General features: G+C 49.4%; 1 protein-coding gene across 6 annotated transcripts in view; it reads left to right on the top strand.

The window, feature by feature from the left end:
* Window positions 1–25,480, top strand: part of SYNDIG1 (synapse differentiation inducing 1) — a 102,415-nt gene that overhangs the window by 70,483 nt on the left and 6,452 nt on the right. For 5 of the 6 annotated variants that reach the window (XM_020878141.2, XM_020878154.2, XM_070472244.1 and 2 more), the window contains one exon: window positions 1,592–1,729. In XM_020878141.2, the coding sequence (XP_020733800.2) occupies window positions 1,592–1,729 (138 nt within the window). Of the gene's footprint in view, window positions 1–1,591; window positions 1,730–5,234; window positions 7,479–25,480 lie in introns of those variants that run through there. The other variant, XM_070472245.1, reaches the window with a different exon arrangement.

Below are 25,480 nucleotides of genomic sequence, written 5' to 3' on the forward strand. Positions count from 1 at the left end.
ATTGAGGGCAGCGAGGGCAGCCCAGTGCTGAGGTTCCTGGAGACCCTACCTGGCCTCCCCATTCCGGATCAAGGGTTCTGGCCTCCCTGCAGGGGACATGTGCACCTGCCCACAGCCCGCAGTCCCAGACCCCGCCATGCGAAATGCCTCCCTGGGGCTGCTGGTTCCACCTCTGCAGGAGTGAGGATGAGTGCCCCGCCTTCCCTTTATTCTTTGGGAGGCGATGCTACAGAGGAAAGACAGGAGCTCTGCAAACCTGGCCCAGTGGAGGGGAAAAGGAGGGGTGCTGGGGACCCGAGGAGGGTGTGTGTATGTGTGCATCTGGATGTGTGTTTGGGTGTGTTTGTGTATGTATGCATGTGTCTGTGTATATCTGTATGTGTCTGTGTGTGTTTGTGTGTCTGTAACCGTGCGTATGTGTTCATGTGTGTGTGTGTGCATGTATCTCTGTGTTTGCATGTGCATGTGTCTGTGTCTATATGTGTCTGTGTGTGTGTAACTGTGTGTGTGTCTCTGTGTGTTCAGATGTGGGTGTATGCATGTGTCTGTATGTATCTGTATGTGTCTGTGTGTATGTTCGTGTGTTTTTATGTGTAACTGTGTGTGTGCATGTGTCTATGTGTATCTGTGTCTGTGTCTACATGTGTGCGTGTGTAACTGTGTGTGTGTGTCTCTGTGTGTTTGGATGTGTGTTTGTGTGTGTGCATGTGCCTGTGTGTGTAACTGTGTGCATGTGTTTGTGTATGTTTGGATGTGTATTTGTGTGTGTGCATGTGTCTGTGTATATCTGTATGTGTCTGTGCTTGTGTCTGTGTGTGTCTGTGTGTGTAACTGTGTGTGTGTGTGTGCATGTGTCTGTGTGTGTTTGTGTGTCTGTGCATGTGTTTGTGTGTGTGCTTGTGTCTATGTATATCTATGTGTCTATGTGTGCGTTTGTGTGTCTGTGTGTGTGTTTGTGTGTGCCCATGTGTCTGTATGCGTGGAGGGCAGCTGGGTGCTGTGTGGACAGAGTGTCACCCGCTCCCACCCTGGGGGCCCAGGAGAAGGTCACTCCTTGCCATCGGGGTGAGCCCCTCCCTGTGTGCCTGTTTTCTCCCCCAGACAAGACACAAACAGGCCAGCAGGAAGCTTCCTACACAGGCGCAGCAGAGGCTCCAGTTTGCAGTTTTATGTGCGTTTGATTAACCAAAACAGGAGGGACACCAGGGCTCAAGACCAGGCCCACGACGTCCTTATTTAGGTCACAGTCCAAGGAAAGAAGGGATTCAAGGCAGAGTCCGGGCCCCAACACCAGCCCTGCCTCGACCTGAAACCAGGTTGACATCTTAGAACGAGGAGTGGACTCCACACGCCGCCTGTGTGCTGCCCCTAGCCCTGTTCTCCAGTGGACACCCCGCTGTCCACACCCATCCCAGAGGTCCACTGGGCTGTGGGTTTAGTCTCCCTGGAACAGCCCAGAGCCCATCCTTGGGGTCCTTCTCTTCCTACGGGGGACAGCACTTGCTGGGCAGGCTTGCAGGGCCTGACCCCCGTGTCAGTGATGGTGGGAGACCCTGCTGACCCTCGTCCTCCCATCCGTCTCTCCCGGCAGAGTGACTACTCCAGCGACACGGAGAGCGAGGACAACTTCCTCGTGATGCCCCCGCGGGACCACCTGGGCCTCAGCGTCTTCTCCATGCTCTGCTGCTTCTGGCCGCTGGGCATCGCCGCCTTCTACCTGTCCCACGAGGTAAGTCCTCCCGTCGGCCCACGCACGCGGCCAGTACGCCCAGACCGGCGAGGATGGGGTGGGGGTGCTGCGGGGGGAAACCTGGTCTCGGGGGCCCAGCCTTACCCCAGCAGACCCGGGCGCATCCTCAGAGGGCGGCCGTGGGGAAAGCGGCAGGTTGGGAGCCGGGCCTCTGAGCGGACACTCGTGGGGCGCCAGCAGGACAGACCGTGTGTTGGGAGAGTCCGTGGAGGGTGCTGGAACAGAGGCAAAGTGGGTTCTATTTTCTTTGTAAAAGGCTCCCACATAAAATAGGGTCCCATGACATGGCGCCTGTGCCCTCATCCCAAACAGCCTGTCTTGGCCAGTAACTGGGCCCTCTGTCCAGTGGCAAGGCTCTAAGAGAGTCAATTCCTGGCCCTTTTTCATGGCAAACCTCCTCCTTGTGCCTTCATGGAGCCCAGGTTTTAAATACTTCCTCTGTGTTCCTGTCACTCAGAAATTACCTATGTTCCCATTCTTATTAATCAAAGGAAGACGTGTACTTGTCAATTAGAGAGGGAGTTTCAGCCTCACCCGTTATCCCCACCAGATGGAAGGAAAGGCAGCCCCTTCTGTTGCTCCAGAGCCCACAGCATCCTTAGGGCCCCTGGGGCTCCCTCTCCAGTGTCCGGGACCCTGGGTTCATCCGGCCAGGACTTGTGCTGGAAACGTTCCTTCCTCTTGCTTTGAGAAGGACCCTGGCCTCTCACTGCTTCTTGCCATTGTCTGTCCCGATTCAGTGTGTTGGGTGAGAGTCCCCATGTGTGCTCCTGTGGCCCCTGCCCCCTTTTCCTGATCCTACAAGGAGTGAGGAGGGAGGGGAGAACCCACTAGTGGCCCTCGAGGCAGCCTCTCTTTGCAAGAAAACCAAGAGGCCCCAGAGGCCCTTCCAGGGGGGCGTGGCATGGCCGCTTCTCTGAGATCTTGGTCCCAGAGGATGGACGGGTGTGGGGAGGGGTGATGAAGCCGTCCTACTTGGCCAGAGTTGTGCCCAGTGGCACATCCAACTTTGGCCTGGAGGGTCTGTCTGAGCATCTCTTTGGTGAGTTGGTTCTACACACACCAGAGGCCCCGACTCTGGGGTGCACAAACCCAGACTGTAGAACTAGACTCTGGGCCACCAAGGCCTGGGGGTGGTGGGTGGAGCGAGGCTGGGAGCTCCTGGACCCAAGCAGTGGCCATGGGTGCTGCGTGCGCCCAGGATTGGGATACACAGTGGGACCTGGTCAAAGGGCACGTGGGTAGATGGGGCCTCCAGAAGACCTCAGGCTCAGAGCCCACCTGTCAGTGTCAATAGCACCCTAATCCTGTGTTCCTGCAATGCAAACAGGTAAGAGGGTTCCACCAGGTGAAGGAAGGTCCAGGAAGGTGGAGCCAAGGGAAGCTGGCTGTCCGGGAGCCCGGGTGTGACGTCAGCGCCCCCTGCATCCAGTCCTGACACATCCAGGGTTAAAGGCAGGCGGCCCACCCCCAGCCTCCAGTCCTGGCCTGCTGACTCACCCCATCCCCCGCAGAGGGTGCCCTCCACACTAGCGCTGTGTTTTAATTGCCAAATTGTAGAACGGGACCAATATTTTCACTCTGCAAATGGACATTGGTGTCACCTGCCAGCAGGGGCTGAGTGAGCCCCGGGTAAGCAGAGGCAGGGTCCAGGACAGGTCGCCTACAGACCAGGTTGTTCCTGATCTCAGCTTCTCCCTGACCCTGGGGGAGGCCCATCTCTGAGCTGGGCAAGGCAGGCATAGCATCTTTGTCTGAAAGATGGTAAATACAGCAAAAATCCAGCCACAATTGAGGAGACTGGCATTAGATCCTCCTTCTCGGAGAGTAATGTTATCCTTCACACCTTAAGAACCTCCTAGACTTGGGCCTGATCAGTCAGGATGTTTAATACCTTCGATGGAAAGGATTCTGACCATTTATTAACAGCAAATGAAATGCCATCTCCATGGAAGCTGCTGCCCACATTCTTGGAGTGAAGAGCAAGTGTTTAGAGGCCTGTGGGATAGCCTTCACTCTTGGAATAAGAGGAGGGGTTCTGAGGTCCCCCGCTTTCAGCCCCTCTTCTCTTTGTGCTGTGAGCGTAGATTGCCCCTTGAGGAACATGGGTCCATGGGAGCTTGTGGCTGAGACCCGGGCATTGCAGGCCTGGGAGGCAGGCAGCCCCAGGCACCCAGCGCTCCAGCCCAGCCCTGAGGCCCCTGGGCCTTCTGTCCCTGCCTCTAAAGCCAGACTGCAGACACTGGAAATGGGAATTGTCAGCACACACCTGGGTCCCCAGGTGAAGGGACAACTGGACAGAGACGTGGGGTCTTTTCTCCAACAGATTTTATGATTCACAAAAGGCCTTAAGTAGCAGTAATAGCAGTCAAAGTATCAATGAGGTGAGCAGCATCTATACCTGCCGGGTCCTGGTCCAGGTTAAACACCCTACACCTGCCTTCTCAGGCAGTCCTGGCCAACAACGTCAACAGCCTCAGTGGGGTTAGAAAGTCATGTTGTCTGGCCCCACCGACCTGCTCCATCAGAGCCACCGGGGTGGGGTGTGGAGCCTGCATTTGAACAAGCCCGCCCTTGCTCCTGATGCTGCTATAGTCTGAGCTGTTGCACATACATGTTCTCTTGGGAAGTCTGTGACGGGGCACTGCCCTCACATTGCTTGGTAGCTATGGTATCAGGGAGGGCGATGGTGTCCCAAGGCCAGACCTGACTGGCAGTGAGCCTAGCCCAGAGCCACCCCCGGAAGAGGCAGCGAATTGGAACTGACAGTATGGAGGACTCAGCGTGGAGGCCTAAGTGTAGTATTTGTCCACAACTTCATTTACTCCAGTGCTCATCATTTGATCCAGCCCCCAGTGCAGGCATGGTTTATACACCAAAGAGAGAGGAGAGTGCTATGTGTAGTTTTGGTGGGTCCACCAAGGAACCGATGCTCTGAGTGATGTTGAGGGTGGAGAGGAACCCAAATTTGCTGAGTAATGCTAGGACCTAGTTGATGTGCTCACTTTATCTTATTTCATCTTTGCAATGAGTCTGAAAGCTGGGAATTTATTATCCCCATTTTATAGATGAAAAAACTGAAGTTTCAAGGGATTAAATAATTTCTTGAAATCAGAGATGTAGCAAGTATGGTACATGATGCATATATCAATGATTCTAACCTTCAAAACCAAATTTCCTACAATATAACTTTTTTAAGACTTTTTTTATTTTATTTTTTGGCCATGAGGCATGCAGGTTACCCAGCCAGGGATGAAACCCACACCCCTGAAGTAGAAGCACAGAGTCTTAACCACTGGGCCACCAGGGAAGTCCCTTCCTTCCCCTCCTGTGGTATAACTTTGACTTTTATCTGCAAACAAAAAATAGAAGCACAGTTCTCATGTATAAATCCACTCTCCCCACTTGCTTGGAGTGTGTTACAGTGAGAAAAAGAACCCTGCTAGAAGGGACTGGGCATTTACCTAGGCACCTTCACTTGCAGGGCAGGTTCGAGCTTGAGACTGGAGCTGGAAGACCCTTCCCTCCCCACACCGCCCAGAGGCCCTGAGTCTGGAGCCACGGGAAGCCTGAGGGCTCCATGCACTGTGTCTGCCTCAGGCATCGTCTACATTTGAGCATCTATCATGTCCTGATTTCATTTCATTTCACAAAATGTTTCTTTCCTTTATTAACTGCACTATTATAACAATAATTAAATGAGAAAAGGGAATTAAGAGCCAGATTATGAATTTTATGAATAGCATCAGTGCTTAAAAGTATTGTTTAATATTTCATAAAGAATCTGTAGCTGTCTTCTGCAGAAGACTTGTTGCGTCAGCAGAAACAGAAATCTGTATTTCTCTTTTCCCTTAATTACGTATACAGAGAATGTGTTCCTCTTACAACAGGAATGTTTTTAATTAGCAAACTGAAGGCTTGACTGAGGAACTTAGATTATCTGTCACTTGAGTTCCCATTCCTTCCGGCACCAACTGGAACTCACCCTGGCTCTTTGGGTGAGTGGTCAAGTGCACTGGGACATACAGAACAAAGCCCATCAGAGCCTCATTCAGACTCAGAGAAGTGGCACCGCCGTGTGAATAATGGGTGGAAAGCCCCAGGCCCAGCCCTTCGAGGGGCTCGCTGAATCCTAGCAGCATGTGTGTCTGATGCAAACATCTGCACACCCATTTTCTGTTTGGTCGTTTCCTAAAGATGAACCACGTGGCTTATAAACGTGGCGTCTCCTGAGGGTGTCCAGACACAACCAGGGGGAGTTGCCACGACGAAGATCAAGTCAAGCCACCAAATACTCTGGGCACGTGCCCTACTCAGGGCTGTGGGAGCCAACACGAACCCCCACCTCAGGCCCCCTGGAGGCAGTGCCACCCTCCGAGCTGCCCACCAAGGAAGGGCTTCCATCTGTCATAGACTGAGGGTTCCCCACTGGAGGAAGCCACAGAGACAGAGGTGATTTGAGGGCCCCGGGAGGGCAGGACAGGGCCCAAGAGTCCTGAACGCACACTGCAGTCGGTCTGTTAACTGAGGGTTTTAAACCAGAGGATAAGGATGGGAAATAAAACAGGTGTCAGAGGGCACCACCCAGAAGCAAATGCTCTGAAACTCAGAGCAGAAAATCTTTTCACAAGAAAGCGAGCAGATGCATGCATCAGGCACTGCGGGGCCTCCGTGGGTTTCTGCTTTGCTCCCTGGGGGTCGCTGGAGACAGATGGAGGGAAACGGGGCCCTTCACCTCCCTCCGCCCCCGCGTCAGCCAGGAGCTTGGTTCCAGCAGAGTCTTGACTGGCAGATGCCGCAGGCGTTTTGAGGAGCTGTCACCTGTCCATCTCTAGCCATTCATCTCACTGGAAGGACCGGCATTTCCATTCTCTCCCAGCTAAACCCTGTCACAAACAAGGACAGGTTTCTGAAATGCTCCTCTTTGAACAAAGCTGTGTGCTTGGAACAGGTGCATCACGTAAAACTGGACCCTGTGTCCTCCCTGCACTGAATGCTGTGGTTTATAATCATCCACAGGTCTGGAGATTATGTTTTATGTATGTCACCAAGTCCCTTTTTTTGTCCTCAAGTTTGTTATTCCCAAATGCCTTCTGATTTCTAGGAAGTTGAGTACTGCCGGTGACTGCATTGGTAAGTTCTAGCAGACTCAGAATTAGCACAAGACCCGGTTTCATATATGAGAATCCCAGGTCCTCTAACAGAGCTACCATCTGGTTCAGCAAGGCAACAAAGTATTGGTAACTAAATACTAAAGCCATGAACCCTCTGGAGTCACAGAGAAGGACCTGGCAGGACCCCCTTCCAGTCTCAGCAGGTGTGGAGAAGCAGGAGTGACCAGACCACCTGGAAAGGAAAGGGGCAGAAGGGGTGGGAAGGATTTGGACAGACCAACCTCTCTCCCCCCACCAAGGTTATGGTAAAGAAACTACTGGGGCTGCAAGAGTCCCACCAGGCCCAGGAATGGTGTTGACTTTGCAGAAGTGGAGTGAAAATGTGACGAGAAAGATAGCCTAATGTATCAGACGGATATATTTTAACCTGTATCTCCCCCTCCCTCCCCCTCCCCTTCCTCCCCTCCCCCTCCTCCTCCACCCCTCCACCTCTTTCTCTCCCTTCCTCTCTCCCTTCCTCTCTTCCTCCCTCCTACCCGAGCTCCTCTCCTCCTCCGTCTCTGTCTCTGTATGTATATTTAATATGCTGATTGTAGCTTCCGAGAGCTGTTTTGCAACTTCTGGATCTAAACAATTCTTTATAAATATTAATGATCCGGTGCAGCCAAGACAAACCAGATTTCTGATCTATTTTTCTTCCTTCGGGATACATGCTGGAGTTGAGTCACTGATCTCAGCTTGTTTTGGTGGATAAATGAACAAACGCATCATGTCTGTTCTGTTCCCTGGAGTAGGTTAGATGAATTTTTTTTTTCAGTTATAGGATATGTATTGTCTCAGTAATTAGTGTCCTGATTTTGTGCTTATTTGTTCGGAGCAGAGAACCCCGTGTGTTGATTGTCCAAGGGCAGAGCCCATGCAGTGCCCGGCAATCTGGAGTGAAAATCACAGCAGGTGTTACATTCTTCCCTCTGGCCTCATGCTCACCTCCGATTACACTGGCAAATGTGTGATCTTTTTGCTCTGGGACCATGTGTCGAAAGCTCTGAGGACATAGCCTCTAAAAGCAGGGCTGGTCTTTTCTTTCGCCTCTCTTCTGTGGTTGAGGCTCTGCAAGGGTCCTGTGACAACTTGATAATAAACAAACCAAACAACTGTGGTCTCAGGAGCTCTAGCCTCTGTGCAGTGGCCTGTGACCTCCGTGGCCTGGCTTGTGAAGGCTGAGTCCAGCCTGGCCACATTCAGCCAAGAAGGCCCTGATCTGTGACAGACACCAGTCTCAGCACAGGCGTCTCTGGGCCCGGCCACAGGGGCGGCCAGGCCACTGAGCCGTCTCACTGTCCATAGCACAAACAGGCTGGACAGTACTTCCTGTGTCTGGACTCATGATACAGTGACGTCAGCAGGACATAGAAATCTGGGGGCCGTTGTGATGACTCACTGCTCAGTGAAGTCCGCCGAGTGGACTCTAGTGGGAATCAGGGCCATTGTTGGTACATCTCTGACGATGTGATGTTGGCATTAGTGGAATTTAGCCTTTTGCACTGAGAGACCCCTCACTGGGCTGCCTCACCCAGGAGGCCAGCTATATGTGGACATTAAATGTCCTGATGACGTTACATGGGTACCTCAGGCCTAGGAATTGGTGCAGCAAGAGGATGGGACCTCGGCCCCAGACTCAGGGTGGGGGTGGGGATGCTGCTCTCAGCAGGTCTCCTCTTTTCTTGCTTCCTTGATGAGCTTTGGCATTTCCTGGTGCTTGAGAGTTGCATGAATCCCAGACAGAGAGCTTTAGAGGATGCTGAATTTAGAGCTGGAAAATTACCTTGAGCACAGCATGTACTGTGACCTGCAGAGCATGTGTGGAGCACTCCTCGCTCTTATTCTCTCCTTTTAGATGGGGGATTCTTTATCCTTAACCTTTAATTTTATTTAAATTACAAATGAATAGCAAGGAGTCCTTGAAACACAGCTGCAGCTTGTGTTTACATCGATCTAAGCTTTTTGCCTTGCAGTCATATCCATTAACATACAAGGGCGGGGTCGAAGGAGCCCTATGTGCCCAGCCCAAGCTGGTCGGGGAGAGCCGTGGGGCCAGCTGCCTTAAGAGTAAAGCAAAGGTAAAGAAGCAGTGAGTTCTTAGGTGCCATGCTGCAGATGGCTTAGGGGATGCAAGATGCAGCTAGACGCATAAGTGGAGAGTGTCCTTTAGAACTGGCCCTGCTCTGGGGGCAGAGAAATGCAGGTGGTGAATGTGGCCCTGGGCCCCTCCTATCCCCACTCTGGCGCAGCTGGGGTTCTCCAGGAAGCTTCACAGTCTGGGGCCACTTTGACCCACCTCAGTCCCAGGTGTATAGTATCAAAGCCCCAGCAACTGCCCTCTCCGTCCAAACTGAGTGAGGTGTTCAAAGCCAGCCTGAACCCTAAAGCTTCCCCACTACCCACATTCTGCCCTCACCCCACCCCCTCTTGCCACTCTCTCCAAGACCTCCGCCCTATCCCAGTCCTGCACTGCCCACCACCACCAGACCGGGTCTCTGGTGGTCCCCTTTTGGTCACTAAGAGCCTCAGAACCTTCCAGGCTGTCCAGGATGGGTTTACAGGCACACAGAGCCGTAAGAACAGGGACTTCTCTGGTGGTCCAGTGGCTAAGACTCTACGCTCCCAATGCAGGCGACCTGGGTTCCATCCCTGGTTCGATCCCACGAGACACAGCTAAGACCCAGTGTAGTGAAACAAATAAAAATAAATAGCTAAATATTTTAAAAGGGAAGGAAGTACTGAGAACAGACTGGCAGTACTTTGTGATCATCCCAGGAATCTAAGCACAGTGAAGCCATGTTAAGTCCATCCTGAGACCCTGCCCCTGGAGCTCAGTTCTAAAATGAGCCTCTGCCTTCCTGAGATGACTGCATCATCTTGCCTGGTCCTTAGAGGTGTATAAATTGCCTTGCATTCCTCTGGAAATGATAGGCAGCCTTTCAAAATCACAGTGGAGCTTGTAAGCGACAAATGTTCGTCCAGCGCCCTCTGTATCCACGTAAGGCTTCCTGGGCCTTGACCGTCTGGGGTGCTAGGAGCACATTTGTGCCCATCATGTTGCACAGGAGGTGCATGCTGATCCAACTCAGAGAATACACCTGATTGCTCTGGCCCTTAAGCTGGTTTTCAGATAACTGGCAGGTATCTCACAAGGACCGCTCACTGTGAAAGTCAGTTTATTATGCATGAATTTCGGATCAGGAGAGGGGGTGCCAGAGTTCAGCTGACCCGCTGGAGTCTGAAGGAGCCTGGAGCCCCGAGGGCATGTGACTTCTCTTCCCAAAGCTGTCCTGGGGCTTCCCCAGGGAAGCGGGTGCCCCAGGTGCAAGGAAACACCATCCACAGCCTGGCCTCCCAGAGGCGTGTGTGTCCATCTGCGGTGGCAGGTGCAGGAACTAGTGGCTTCGTCCCATGGTCCGAGGCTGTCTCTGCCCCGAGTCGGCTCCCATCACCAGTCCAGGAGGAGAGTCTGGAATCTGCTCCCGGGCCTGGACCTGGAGGTGCTCAGGGAGCTCTGGATGCAGCGGAGAGTGTTTTCTTTCCTCTGTGGACAGATGCAACATTGGCCCACGGTCAAGGCTGCAAACAGCACACAGATGCCCGGGCCTCCCCGCCCACCTCCCGCCCACTGCATTCACTGGGCTCTGACTCCTCACACCCTCCGGGTACCAGCCTCATCCTCACCACTCCCCACTTAGCCCCTTCGCCTGACTCCTGATCTCATGGCCCCTTTTCTGAGGCCTTCGCTGTCCCAGCTCAGGACCCTGTTTCCAGCACCTCTCCTCCCAGGGCCCCGTGTGCAGATGGGCCCAGGCTGGTCCCCAGCTCACAGGCCTCAGTGACTCCACAGCCTGCAGAATAGCCAGTGCCCCTCACCTGGAGCCCAGAGCCCCTTGGGCCCAGACTCAGGTGTCTGCTCCCCAGGACCCCACAACCCACCCCCACAGCATCACCAACCACCAGCACCTCCCAGGAGGTCTCTCTTGGCCCGGAGGACCCTTCAGTGTTCAGAGCTCTGCACAGGCACGCTGTGACCCCAATACACAAGGGGAACCATCAGGGAAACATGCTGGGCATTTCTGGCTGTTTTGCTCTGTGGCTCCCACCTCGTTGGTGTGGGGACCAGCTCTGAATGCAGGATTCACAGGGAGTCAGGCCAGCCCTGCACTTTGTCAGCATCTACAGTCCAGGAAGAGATGACTGTGACTCAGGAGTTCTGGGCTATTACCAGATGTACCCATGGATCCCCCTTCTTTGTCCGAGTCTGTTGCATCTGTGCTGACAGCTGCATGATCGCTTGATATCAGTAACAAGGAAATACTCACCGTGGATATTACATCTGTTTATCTTCAAGCTGATAAGCACCTGATTGGTTAAATGCAGACAAATTCCACTTGCCTCCATTCTTGGCATAAGAGCCTTCCATGAGAAAGGCCAGTTCTTTCTGAAATTTCCCTGTTATATCATCCCCTTGAGACCAGGGAGACCCAGAGTGACTGGATTCATTTCCCTAGAAATGAACAGCAGACAGAAGCTGTCTGGCTCCAGCCAAGAGACTGGGGAGGACTACCTTTACTCAGGAGAAAGGACTTAGCCCTTTGGTGCCAGGACAGGATCGGGTGTGCCCTAAACACCCCACCCATCTAATCAGGAAGACTTCGACCCCCACCGGAGCCCACCTGCTGCCCTTGTCTCTCCCCAGCAGAGAAATGGGACATCCCAGGCACAAGGCGGGTGCTCACAAGCCATAAAACTAAAGAATTGCCTGGGTGGCAGGACGTAAAAGTGCTCTCGGCACAACCTTTATGAATCTGCAAGATGAGTAACTTTATTTCCCAGGAACTTAACAGAGTTCAAAAGCCAGGGGAAGGCTTCAAGCAGAATCGGGCTCAGCTATATTTCTAAATTTATCTGAACTCAGAACTCTTCCACCTTAGCTCCCAGCATAGAATTATAATGATAGTCTGTCATCAGAAATCGTGGCTGAAGGGTTTCAGCTCACGGTGGGTTGTGGATGGATGGGGGGTTGCCTCACTGTCCAGTCAGTTGCATCTGCAAGATGTGGTATTTGTGGTCTGTGGCCCGAACAGGAGTCTAGTAAACACACTCCAGTTGTCTGCCTGGTTGGTGTGAAGACAGAAACAAGGGAGCAAGTCCAGGAACAAGGGGCCTGAATGAGAGACCTCTTCCCCAAGTCACCCACTCTCCGTGGCTGAAATGAGTTCCTGAGCTGAGAGGATGCCCTGATGGGGACAGTGAGTTCACTGGGAAACAGCTGGGAAACAGGATGAGAAGGGGGCCCCTGGCCTTCAGAAAACAGTCAGGCTTCCTCAGTCCTTCTTGGAGGCGGTCTGTGAGCAGATAAGACAGACACATAGTTTAAGTCCTCGCTGACAAGCTGTTGTCAAAGAGGAGTCCTGCTTCACCCATTTAAATGCTCGCAATAAAGTTATTTATTACAGGCAGATGAGTGTAGCCCAACAGGCATGTCAGGGAAGGAAATGAACAGAAGGTAACAATACCTTAGGAGAAAAATCCTAGAAAGCATGTATGCTCAGACATTTCCACTGCAGCAGTACTGCCCTCAACGACTTCTCTGAAGTCATAGAAGTCAGTGGCTTATTTTTTTAAAAGAGTTCTTTCAATGACCTCTTTATCGAATTCTTAATGACATTAGTACCTTAAGTAGGTGATGCAGTGTCCTTGTGATATTTTAACATCTGTTTAATCAGCCCCCAAGTCTCTGTCCCTCATGCTTCCCCACAGTCATGCGAAGCTCCTTTAAACACCGACACCTGACATAGCCCGGGGGGACACTCCCGAGAGGCCGAGCACCGGGAACCCCCTGAGCCTGCTTGTCCTGTTCACAGACCCGCGGATCGAGGTCCTCCCCTTCAGGGCCTCCCCTCACAGGCGGCTTTGCTGGGGACACAGCACGCTGTCACTCCCACACACCACCCCTGAGGTAGCACCCACTTTCACCCCCACCTCCTCCTTTCCTCAGAGTCCTGGAGGTCCTCTTTCAGCTCAGGCAGTGTGGACAGCTGGGTGGTCTTCCCCTCCCCACCCTCCTCCTCTAGCAGAGGGATGCGCGTGTGTGTGTGTGTGTGTGTGTGTACACGCTATGTCGCTTCAGTCGTGTCTGACCCTTTGTGACCCCATGGACTGTAGCCCTCCAGGCTCCTCTGTCCATGGGGTTTTTCAAGCAGGAATACTCGAGTGGGTTGCCGTGCCCTCCTCCAGGGGATCTTCCTGACCCAGGAATCAAACCCATGTCCCTGTCGTCTCCTGCATTGAATGGCAGGTTCTTTACCAGCAGTGTCACCTGGAGGGGTCAGGGTTGGGGGCTGGCGGGTCCTAGATTCCACCAGGGCAGGCAGGCAGGCCAGCGGGGGCATCCATGGGCTTGGGTGTGAAATGAATTCATTGTGATGTTCACCAACTTCCAACTGAAAGTTAACATTTCTCCCCATTGTGAAAATGGCCCCCAGCCCCAGGGAAGCCAGAGGGATGGTCCTGGTGGAGCCCTGAAAGGGCTCCCAGAGGGGCCAGAAAAGTGGTCCTGCAGCATGGCTGCGGGTCACAACCGGGACGACAGTACCGAGAGCTCAGCCTGAATGTCCTTTTCTTGCCAGGGTCACTTCTGGCCCACATAGTATGCTCCTTCCAGCCTGTTATTCTGCCAGCCCACAAAGCCCCGAGGAGAGAAAGACATCATCCCATTATCTTCATATTTCGCTCTCATCTTTGAAGCTGGCAAAAGAAGCTCTGTATGAAAATGTCCCTTCCCGCCGTGCGTAATGCTAATGTCTTCCACATAATAAAGCTAATGGAATATGTTACATGCTGGAAATAGCTCCAGTGACCTTTCTTCTTTGAGGAAGATGCTCTTACTTCTTTCCCTCTCACTCCTTCCCCTCCTAATTTGCTTTCCCCGCCCCCTACCCCCACCACCCCGCCTTTGCATGTCAGCTTTCAGGAGCCTCTTCCAGAAACAACAGCAAAGAGAGTCATCAAATGACATGGAGGAAACACTCCTTTCCTCCAGTTACTTACGGCCTCTGCAAAGTCCCAGATTCTTCCAGGAGGAGGAACAGACCTTGGGGTGTAGTTGGGGGTGCAGGTCACACCTGAGCCCTGGGGCCCTTGTTTGAAGCCCCTGTAATTTAGAACTGCCAGAGGGTCTACAGGGAGGCTGTGGTCTTGTGTTTATCACTTTTTCCAGCTTTATTGAGGTATAACTGACAAAACTACATATTTAAGGTGTATAATATATCACTTACACTGCAAAAGTGAATAAGTGTGTGTTTACAGCAGGCATCTGACTTGTTGGAACCCCCAGCTTCCTGGTGGCTGGGAAGGACCTGGACTGGTCGGGCCCCTCTGAGCCGGCACCCTGGGCCCCCCAGTTTCCATGGTCCCTCGTCAGGGTTCAGGCTGTCCGCTTGGTGCAGCTGTCCTTAAGTGAACGGAAGATGGCAGGTCCCTGCATGCACACCATTCATCGGTGTCCTTTCCTCCTCGGCTTCTAGGAGGTGATGAGAGGAGAAAGACAGAGGTCAGCCAGATTGTACCTGACCCAAAGGTGGGACCCAGCAAAAGAAATTGTCTGGAAGGGGTGGGCAACAGGGAAGAACAAAATTCAGACTAGTCTGCTGTTTCTGATTCCCCAGCCAGAAAGTCACTTTCCTCCAAAAGATTTTGCTTGTTTCTTACAATGGAGAAGAGGATGACAAGACTATTGAAAAAGACTGCTTCCAAAGGGGCAGACACACCAACGAAAGGAAAAGCAGAGGGACTTCCCTGGTGGTCCAGTGGTTAAGACTTTGCCTTCCAGTGCAAGGGCTGCAGGTCTGATCCCTGGTTGGGGAGCTAAGATCCCACATGTCTTGGGGCCAAAAAACCAAAACAAAAACCAGAAGCAATATTGAAACAAATTCAATAAAGACTTAAAAAGAAATAAAGTGGAAAAAGTTAAAAAAAAAAAAAAAAGGAGGAACCGAGAGAAAGTCTGTGGGCCCAAGACAGCTCTCCCCTCCCTCCTCCAAATCTGCCTTTCCTTTGCTCGTGTCCACTGACAGTCTCACAGGAACTGGCCTTAACATGGCATAAATGGGGCCATACATGCGCATACACACGCATGAAGTTAAGGACCTTACCCACGTATTGTGCTTGCAAGGTTTGTAAAGTCAGAGAGATATCACATTGTCACTGTGTGATAGTCTAACCCCTGTTGTCGTTGTGTTGTTATTTAGCCGTGTCCGGCTCTTGTGCAACCCCATGGACTGTAACCCGTGTCTCCTGCATTGGCAGGGGGATTCTTTACCACCGACCCACCAGGGAAGCCCCAGTCTAGCCCTTACTGGCTAACTTTTCTTATTTTCATGAGCTTATCAGACTACAAACCTCCAGAGGTAAAAAGACCATCTCCAGGGCAGTGACCAGAACACGCCTGACCCCGAAACCTGCGATGTGACCCAGCCGCACTTTCTTGTCTAAACTCACAGAGGGTGGAGTTTCCAGTGCTGGGGCAGAGGAGACATGACCCTGAGCCTTCAGGGATTCAGACCCTGCAGGGGACCCAGAACACTAGAAAGTTCTGCCCATGAGGAAGCTGAGCCCCCATGTCTAAGTGGACTCATTGGACATGCACCAGGAAATACGAGGTACAAACCCAGGCCTCTCCAGAGAAATGCCCTGAGACTTCTAAAGAAGGGGAGAGTCCTGCTGCCTCAGGGAAGCTGGTGTGGTTTCCTCAAACCATAACAGCCTCTGTGCCTCCTGCCTGGTTCTGCGGTGAAAGTGTTTGACACACCATACCTACCTCTGGTTTTCTGAGAAGCCTCTGCCTTTTATTTTGGGTGCCGATACAGTCATTTCTGCAAAGCCAACCACCCTGCGCCTTGTGGCATAAGACGACCTTTACACCGTGCTTATGGCTGGGATCCAGGATGCACTGTGGGGAAGACCTGTCTCTGCTCATCGTGTCTGGGGTCACTCAAGGCCGGGACCTCTGTGGCTTCGTCACACCCACGCCTGGGCACTGATGCTAGCTGTTGGCTGGGACTTCACATCTGTCCACAGGAGCAGCCAGTACATGACCTTTCCATATATTCCTCCATGTGGACTGATTTGACCTTCCTCACGGCGTGGCAGCTGGGCTCCCAAAACGAGTGTCCCACAATACCAGGACAGAGCACGACACCTTGGTAAGACCCAGCCTCCGAAGCCATGCCGCATTACTGCCACCAGACGCTGCCCGCCGAGGCCTTGGTAATGGTCCACCCAGACTCGCAGGAGGGAACATAAGAGTCAAAACTCCAGAAGACTGTCAGGAAGGGAAAACATTGCAGCTACCATCCTGGGGAAAGTACAGCCTGTCATAGCTGCCTTGACGGGGATGAAAGAAAATTATATACATAACATTGTGATACTCAGGAAAGAAACAGCTTTCTTTCCTGAATACTATATTCAGAAAGGATACATCAAATTAGCAAATCCTCTGAAACCTAAAATGCCTTCTAGTTTATGGGGTCATGGCATTATTACAGTAAAAAGTAAAGGGTATTTTTACTCCAAAGCAATTAAACTTATCAAATGCAACTTGGCACGCGTGACACTGATGATAAACACATTGCCTAAAAAAAAAAAAAAACACACACACATTGCCTAGTGAAGACAGAAGGGCTGAGAATCTTGTGAATTTTCAATTAGCAAGCAGCACTATGGTGGTAAGACTAAGTGACAGTATTAAATATGCTAAGTGATTTCTTCTGGCTGTACTGGATCTTCACTGCTGCTCGCAGCGAGCAGGGGCTACTCTCGAGTTGTGGGGCATGGGCTTCTCAGAGTGGTGGCTTCTCTTGTGTGAAGCACAGGCTCTAGAAGGTGCAGGCTCAGTAGTTGTGATACAGGAGCTTAATTGCTCGGTGGCACATGAAATCTTCCCAGCCCAGGTGTTGAACTCACGTCCCCTGCATTGCCAGGTGGATTTTTAACCACTGGACCACCAGGGAAGTCCCTACATGATTTTTAAAATAAGTTAACATATTTCTTCAGGTATCTACAGCCTTCCAGTATATGTGTGTAGGGAAAGAAATAGAAACTGTCTCAACAAAAGACACTCATCTTAAAGCGTTTATTTATCTTCAACATGCATCTCATTTGTGATTCTAAAAGCAGAGTACTGGGAAAGCTTGTCACATTTACTTTTGCACTTAAGTAAAGAATTTATTGCATCATAAGTGCCTTGTGCTTCAAAGGTTTGAGCTTGGCTGAGCACACCGGTAACACTGATTTGGTTCCCTTGTGCTGTTAAGTGGCCGTTTACAAGATGTATCCTCTCAGATTTACTCAAATACTGCATTTCTAAGTCAGCATCCTGCTTATTCATATTTTGAAATAACTCTTTTGTGATTTGGCTTCATGTCCCTTTGTTGGTGGGTCTGCTGGAATCTCATTACTTCCCTTGTAGTCATAGCTGGTGCCAGGTGGTCTCTGGCAGGCTTTTGATGTGGGAAGCAATCCTACTCTAGAGGAGGGACAGAAAGATCATGGAATTCATCCCACGTTGTGGAGTACACCCCTGACCAGCTGCATGCTCCAGTTCCAAGACTTAGTGGATCAGAAAGCTCTCCCTCCCCACACCTTTCCATTTTGTGGATATAAGCTTCCAGCATGATAACCGTGGATGTGAGCAGGGGACATGAGACATATACTCTGTTTGAGGAGCAGGACATAGGGAAGTCCCAAAGCCAAGAGGAAAGACAAAAATAAGGACATTAGGGTTTCCCTGGTTGTCCAGTAGCTAAGACACTGAGCTGCTAATGCAGGGGGCCTGGGTTTCATCCCTGTTTGGGAAACTAGACCTCCCATGCCACAACTAAGACTTGATATGGTCAAACAAGTTAATCAGAAAATAAATTAAAAAATTTAATAAGGACATTAGAAGACTGTGAAGTTTTTGGTACAACAAAATTTTGAGCTACAACAAACATCAAACATGCTCCACGTCTGGCCAGATTAACATAAACACTCACACGAAAGACCTGTTTGCTTTAATATCTGCTTCCCTATAAAGATGTCTTTCAACAAAATATCACAAGGCATACTGGGTGTCCAGAAAAGTCTGAAGAGACAAAGCAATCATTAGAATCAAACTTGATTATGGCTCAGATTTTTGAAATTATCAAACAGCATTTGCAATAACTGTGTCCAATATGTTAAAGGGTTTAAAAGAAAAGGTAGACAACATGCATGAATATCTGGGTAATGTCAGCAGAGAGATAAAAACTAAAAGAAGTGCTAGAAGTAAAAACCAATAACAGAAATGAAGATATTTTGTTGGTAGACTTGATGCAGTTGAGAAAAGAATCAGTGAATTTGAAGATGGGCCAAAAGAAATTACCCAAACTGAAACATGAAGTGAAAAAAGAACACAACATCCAAGAACTGTGGGCTGTGAGACCACAGGAGATGGTGTAACATGTGTAATTGGAATACCAAAAGAAGAGGAAATAATACCAAGAGTTTTCCAATGTTAGTGACAGATAGCAAATCACCGTTCCAAGAAGCAGAGAGAGAGCATCAAGCAGAATTAAACAAACAAACAAAAAACAGCAACAAAACCTACATGTATTATCTTTAAAGTGTAAGAAATTGAAAACAAAGGGAAATTTTTTAAGATACCCAAAAAGGAGAATAAAACACCTTACTTACCTACTAAGAAACAAGGATTAAAAATTGTGGCCAAAGGTCTTCCCTAGTGGTTAAGACTCCACAGTCCCAGTGCAGGGGGCCCAAGTTCAATCCTTGCTCAGGGAACTAGATCCCATAGCCTGCAACTAAGAGTTATCATGCTGCAACTAAAAATCCCGCATGCTGCAATGAAAATTGAAGATCCTGCCTGGCACAGCTAAGACCTGGCACAGCCATATAAATAAATAAGTATAAATTGAAAAAAATAAAATCTCTCCTTTAAAAAAAATAAATTGTGGCTGACTTCTCTTCAGAATTTGAATAACTAAGAATATGAACTCAATCTTGAAAGTGTTCAGAGAGTAAAACAAATAAACAAAAACCTGCCAACCTGGGTGTATATCCAGGGAGAATAGCCTTCAGAAGTCAAGGATAAATAAAATTGATTTTGAATAAACAACAGGGGGAATTCACTGCCAGCAGACCTCGGGGTCTAGAAAAATATTCAAGTTGTTCAGGCATCAGGAAAATAATATGGGTCAGAAAACCAGATCTACATTGATTTAAAAAAGAACAGCAGAAAGTGAATAAACAAAAGTGAGATATAATTTTTCTTTTTCTTTTTCTTAATTTATCTAGAAGTTTGCTGCCTGTTTAAAGCAAGAATAGGGGGGAAAATGCAGTAATAGTGACCATGCTCTGGCAATTAGGAAATATGTAAAAGTTGAAAAGTGACAAAGGTTTTGAAGGAGTGACTGGAATGATTTTGGGAATATTCCATCATAAGGTACTGGCACTGTACTTGAGACAACATGGTGCTGTTTTTCAAATAATAGGCTTAGCATCTGAGATATAAATTTTAAAAGGATGTATAAATGATAAGGCAATAGAGGAAGTAAAATGGAATCACAAAATGCTCAGTTAAAACCAGACAGGACTGAAAAGAATGAGAAAAGAAATAAAGCAATGCAAGAATATACAAAGATGGTAAATATTAATTCAATTATATCGTGTGTGTGTGTATGCTACGTCACTTCAGTCATATCCAACTCTTTACAACCCTATGGACTGTAGCCCACCAGACTCTTCTGTCCATGGGATTCTCCAGGCAAGAATACTGGAGTGGCAGCCATGCCCTCCTCCAGGGGACCTTCCCAACCCAGGGACCAAACCCGCGTCACCTGCGGCTCTTGCATTGAGGCAGATTCTTTACCGCTGAGCCACTGGAGAAGTCCTCAATTATATTAATATCATTTATATGTTAAATGATTTGTCTGGTCTAAACACACCAGTTAAAACACAGAGATTGTCAGACTGGTTTTTAAAAAATGAGGTCCAACGATATGCTGTCTACTTGTAAACTATATGCGGTCTACATTTTAAAAACTTGTATATAAAGCCCAGACAGATTGAAAGTAAATATTAAAAGCAATGGTATGGGAAAAGGTATATACAATGCTAAAACAAATCAAGATAAATCTGGAGTATCTTATGTTAATGTTATACAAAGTTGACCTTAGAACAAGGCAGATTTTCAAGGATAAACAAGTTATGTTGCATAATGATAAAGAGATTGATTCTCCAAGAAGAAATAACAGTTGTAAACTAAAGTGAATGCACTAACCACAGAGTTGAGATATGAGGCAAAACTACAGAACTGAGAGAAGAAACAGATACAATTATAGTTGGAGACTTCAGTCCCCTCTGTCAGTACTTGATAGATCAAGTAGACAGAAAATCAGTAAAGATATAGACAACCTGAACAGTTCTGTCAGTCAGCCAACACCACCAAATCCATATGCTTCTGAAGAGCATATGGGGTGTTCACCAAGATAAGCTGTGTTCTGGACCAAGAAACAGTCCTTAAAAATTGTTAAATATATGTTAACACATACATGTGAAGTCTAGAAAAATAATATAGATGATCTTATTTGCAAAGCAGAAGTAGAGACACAGATGTAGAGAACAAATGTGTGGGTTCCAAGGGGGAAAGGAGGGGAGGAGTGGGAGGAATTGGGAGATTGGAATTGACACATATATTCTACTATGCATAAAACATAAAACTAATGAGAACCTCCGTATAGCACAGGGGACTCTTCTCAGTGTCCTGTGGTGACCTAAATGGGGAGGAAATCCAGAAAAGAGAGGTTATATGTATACATATATTTGATTCACTTTTCTGTACAGTAGAAACTAAAAAATTGTAAAGCAACTATACTCTGACAAAAATTGATTTCTTAAAAAACTTTAAAGAAAAAAATATAAAGTTCATTCTAGACCACACAGGAATTAAAATAGAAGTCAATAACAGAAAGATAGCTGGGATTTCCTAAATATTTGGCACTTTAAAAATATGCTTCTCAATAACTCATGGGTCAAAGATGTCTCATGACAAATTTAAAGATATTCTGAACTAAGTGAAAATAAAACATTAAAATTTGTGGGATGTAGTTAAAACAGTACGTAGAGGGAAATTTGTAGCATTAAATGCATATATTAAAAAAAGAGAAAGATCTAAAATCTGTAACCTAAGGGGCCACCTTAAGAAGTTACAGAAACAAGAGTAAATTAAAACAAACAGAATGAAGGAAATAGCTACAATTAGAGGAGAAATCAATTAACACTGAAAATGGGAAAACAGAGAAAATCAACAAAATCAAAAGCCAGTTCTTTGAAAGAAATCAAAAAGGAAAAAAAATCAATGCAATTTGAAAAGGTCAGTAAAATTCATAAACTGCTACCCAGGCTAACCGATAGAGAAAGAACAAAATTACCTGTACCAGGAAAGAAAGGGTCATCACTACTGATGCCCTGGACTTTAAAAGAAGAATAAGAGATTTCAACAGATTGAAGAGTTCTGTGCCCATGAATTCAATAACCCAGATGAAATGGACCAATTCCTTGAAAGCAAGGACACTTGACTCCCCTTGAATTGCCATCTCTCTGTGCAAACAATGGTTCTCTCCTTGGCTGCATATTGGAATCACCTGGAACCCTTGACTAGCTCTCAGCGTCTGGGCCCCGTCTTAGGCATTTTTATGTAATTGGGATGGGGTCTACATGCGGTCAGGACACTCAGGTGTCTCCATATCCTGAAGTCCTTTGAGGAAGATGGTATTTCCCTGCTCTTACAAAGTCTTTCTCTTGGTTGGTCTTCCAACAGCTAAAAAGTGTGACATCTCCCCAATCCCAGTGCCTGGAGCTGACACTGATTTTCATCTTCATCCTTAGAAATGGGAAAACTTTCAATTCTCAACAGCAAGATACTTTGCTCCCAAAGTGGAAGGGACCTTTGTGAGCTTGTGTTTGATATCCAGGTGAAGGAATCTTAAGGAATGGGCCCTCAGGACTCCAGATCTTCCCCAGGAGCGGGACCCCCAGTCGACAGCGTACATGCTTGCGGAGGGTAAAGTGCTCACATCACTGGGCACGGAGTTCCTCCAGGCTGAGAGCAGAGGTGGAAAAAAAAAAAATGGAAGAACGGCGCTCTCCGCTGTGGTGTATCTTTAGATCTTTTATTCATGTCCTGGGTGTACAATGTGGATATTAAACCATTTTCGATCATTTGTACTTAACGTGCTCGGGTGAGAGAGGAGAGGTCCCCACTGGGAACCAGGGAACTGAGGGAAGGCGGTGGATGTGGGCAAATTATGGACACAGCTTCCCTGTTCCAGCTCCCAAGCCATCCTTAGCTGCTCAGCCCCCTTCTGATGGAATAATCCCTTGGGGAAAAAGGAGAGGAATTCGCCCCAGCTGCCAGGGCTCGTGGGAAGCTTTTGGGGGTGGCCAGGGCTCTTCTGAAGCAAACGCAGGCTTTGAACCTAGAGTCCAGGTGGGTTGGAGCATCTTCCTTGTGGAGCCCTACATGGCCCTTCTTCCCGGCCCGTGTGTAGATAGGGGCCATGAGGGGGGGTCATGCCCCTTGTTCTGAGGCTTCAGGACCAGTTTGGAGCACCACCTACTCCTAGAACCACTCCTAGCGCCACTTGCTTCTAGACCACCCGAGCTGTGGCATCTCCTGACCGGAACGCAGGTGGTTCTGAAGCAATCAACTGCAGTGATTTTACTACTAGACACCCTGGATTCAAGGGAAAAGCCATAAAGAGCAACAAAGAATAAGACTCCACAGAGAGAGAGGACAGCAAGATGGAGCAGTGATCAAGGTCTGGAAGAGTAATGACTGAGGCTCCTGATGAGTGGGGAGAAGGTTTACTGGGGAATGTCACAGTCACCCCCATGTCATCCACGGGGTGAGGCTGAGAATTAAAGGCTGGCCTGGGAGCCTCTGTCTGTGAAGTCAAGGAAGGCTGGAAACCCAGGAAGAGATGTAGTGTGCAATGGACTCAGTCTTTCTGTCATGTCCGACTCTGCAACCCCGTGGACTGTGTAGCCTTCCAGGCTCCTCTGTCCATGTGATTCTCCAGGCAAGAATACTGGAATGGGTTGCCATTTCCTCCTCCAGGGGATCTTCCCAACCCAGGGATTGAACTCAAGTCTCCTGCTTTGGCAGGTAGATTCCTTACCACTAAACCACCTGGGAAGCCCTTGAGATGTAGTGTGGGTAGCTTCAAACTGACATTTGGAGTGACCGGGGAAGAGCAGCAGGATGTTGCCCTTTCCCTCGGATAGTTCACGAGTGTTTGGAGGAAAGAAGGCAGCAAACAGCAGTGCCTCCAGGAGGAAGCAGGTCTCCTGCAGCTGAATGAGGACGAGCGTGTGGGAGAGATGCCCGGGCTTCCAGAGACAGGGGCTCTCGACCATCTCCCTCCTTCTGAAATGAATCCATGAGAAGCCATGGCATTTTGAAAGTCCCTGGAGTGTACACCAGGGCTCTTGTGAAGTTTCTTATTTTCTTCTTGGTTGGTAAAGTGGCCATCGGCATCCACAGCTCAGAACAATCTTTCCCATCGTTTCTGGTGATTCTTCGTATTTCTGCTCTGGTCCTCTTCCCCCCAGGAAATCAGGAGCGAGGGATGGGCTGAGGTTAATGTGAACATGGTGTGCTCAGGGGCCTGCAGCAAGCTCCTTGCCATTGTAAATATTCACTGAGGAGGCAGGCCTGGAAATGGTCCACCTGGCAAGTTCACCTCCAAACAGACCCAGCACACCTTTCCTTCGGTCTGGACAGATGTCACAGCCCTGCATACAAACATGGGGCCTTGGCCTTCCACTCTGTGTGGCTCCACCAGTGGCTGCCGACCCTGGGCTCTGCCACCTAACTTGCAGCTCCCACCCACTGCCACCCTAGTGTTCCTTTGTCTGCAACCCCAAAACACCCTGGCCAGGAGTCAGGCAATTGTATTCATTATAAGGGGAAAATCCATGGGATTCTCCAGGCAAAAATCCTGGGGTATATTGCCATTTCCTTCCCAACCCAGGGATCGAACCCAGGTCCCCTGCATTGCAGGCAGATTCTTTACCATCTGAGCCACCAGGGAAGCCCAGTTAAATATAAGGCAACATAAAATCCCTTCTACCCAGAGCAGTATTTTCCTGGAGTCCCCCACGTTCCCTTCCTTTCACTCTAACAATCTCTCCCCTGAGACAAGCAATGACGCTGGCGAGATGGGAAAGGTGGGCCTGCCAGTTCAAAGAGGTCTGTCCTCGAGATCCCATCTGGCCCTTGGATCCTCTTCATGAACCCTCTTACTGACCTGGAAAACTCGAGCATGATATGGGCTCCGGCCACAGGGTGAGTCTTCTCCAATGCTTACCTCCTAGATGTGGTACCAAACAAGTCACTAAGTTTCAAATCAAGGGAACGAGAAGCAGGTGTTCCAGAAACAAAACAAACCAGCAAAAATCAGAGCACATGTGCCCCCAGCAGGCACTGTCCAGAGATCCAGCAAACCAGCAGGGCAGGTCTCGCCAGCTGAGCACCTCCAGGACAGGCCAAGAGGAACAGGTCGTGACACAGAGGCTAGGATGCCGTGGGACAAGCCAGCCATTTCACAGGAGGGGAAGGGGCTGCGAGCCCTGGCTCCAGGCAGACGGGGAAGGCTGCGGACTGGGCGGAGAGGTGGCCACAGGTCACTATGAAAAGACTTGGCCAAAGGGCTGTGGAACCAGACTCCCAGTGCGGCCACTCACAGAGAAGAGGGGGCTTCAGGGGACTCGGCTTCCTGAGTGAAAAGACAGAACCTGCCCTCGCTTCCCCTCCTGTGAGCGGGGGATAGAAGACATTGCCAGGGTTCATGAAAGGGCTGAGAAACAGACCCTCCTGACCGGCCTTGGGAAGATGGGCTGTAAAAGGGAACAGCAATCCCAGCAGGGTTGCAGAACTGCCCCGCCACCCATGGCTGAGGACTCAGGAGTCTGCTGGTAGCCCTCACCTCCAGCTGTGGATGCAAAAGTGGATTGTTTAAAGGAAGGACAATCACTGATAAACATGCAACTATGTTTAAAGCAGCAATATGGTGGCAGGTAAAAACAGAAGTGTATGTTTCTCTAATTCACCACTGGATGAATATCTGCAAAAGTGATGGATGCTGAAAACAAACAAATGGACAGACTAGCCAAGGAAGCTGGGGGGCCAAGGGGCAGCTGTCAAGATAAATGGTGGATTACGTGTGAATCCAGAACTCCTGGCTCTGATGTTTTTGTTCTGAAGAATTTTTCTTGTCCCCAAGGGGTATTTTAAGAGAAAGGTCTGATTTTCCCCTCTTGGGTTTTAAAGATTTTTAATCTCCTCTGACCTGCCTACCTCTGGGAGGTGATGCTCCCAGGGTCTGGCACTGGACTGAATTTCCCACAAGCTTTTGCCAAAGGAGGGGCTTTCTATGGCATCTGAGGGCCCCTGTCAGCAAGGTCATTTTGTAGGGAACACGACAAAAACATCAGCAGGAGCAACAGCCCCTGTGCCATCTTGTGTGGACGC

This window comes from Odocoileus virginianus, chromosome 9 (assembly GCF_023699985.2).
Source record: "Odocoileus virginianus isolate 20LAN1187 ecotype Illinois chromosome 9, Ovbor_1.2, whole genome shotgun sequence".
NCBI lineage: Eukaryota > Metazoa > Chordata > Mammalia > Artiodactyla > Cervidae > Odocoileus > Odocoileus virginianus.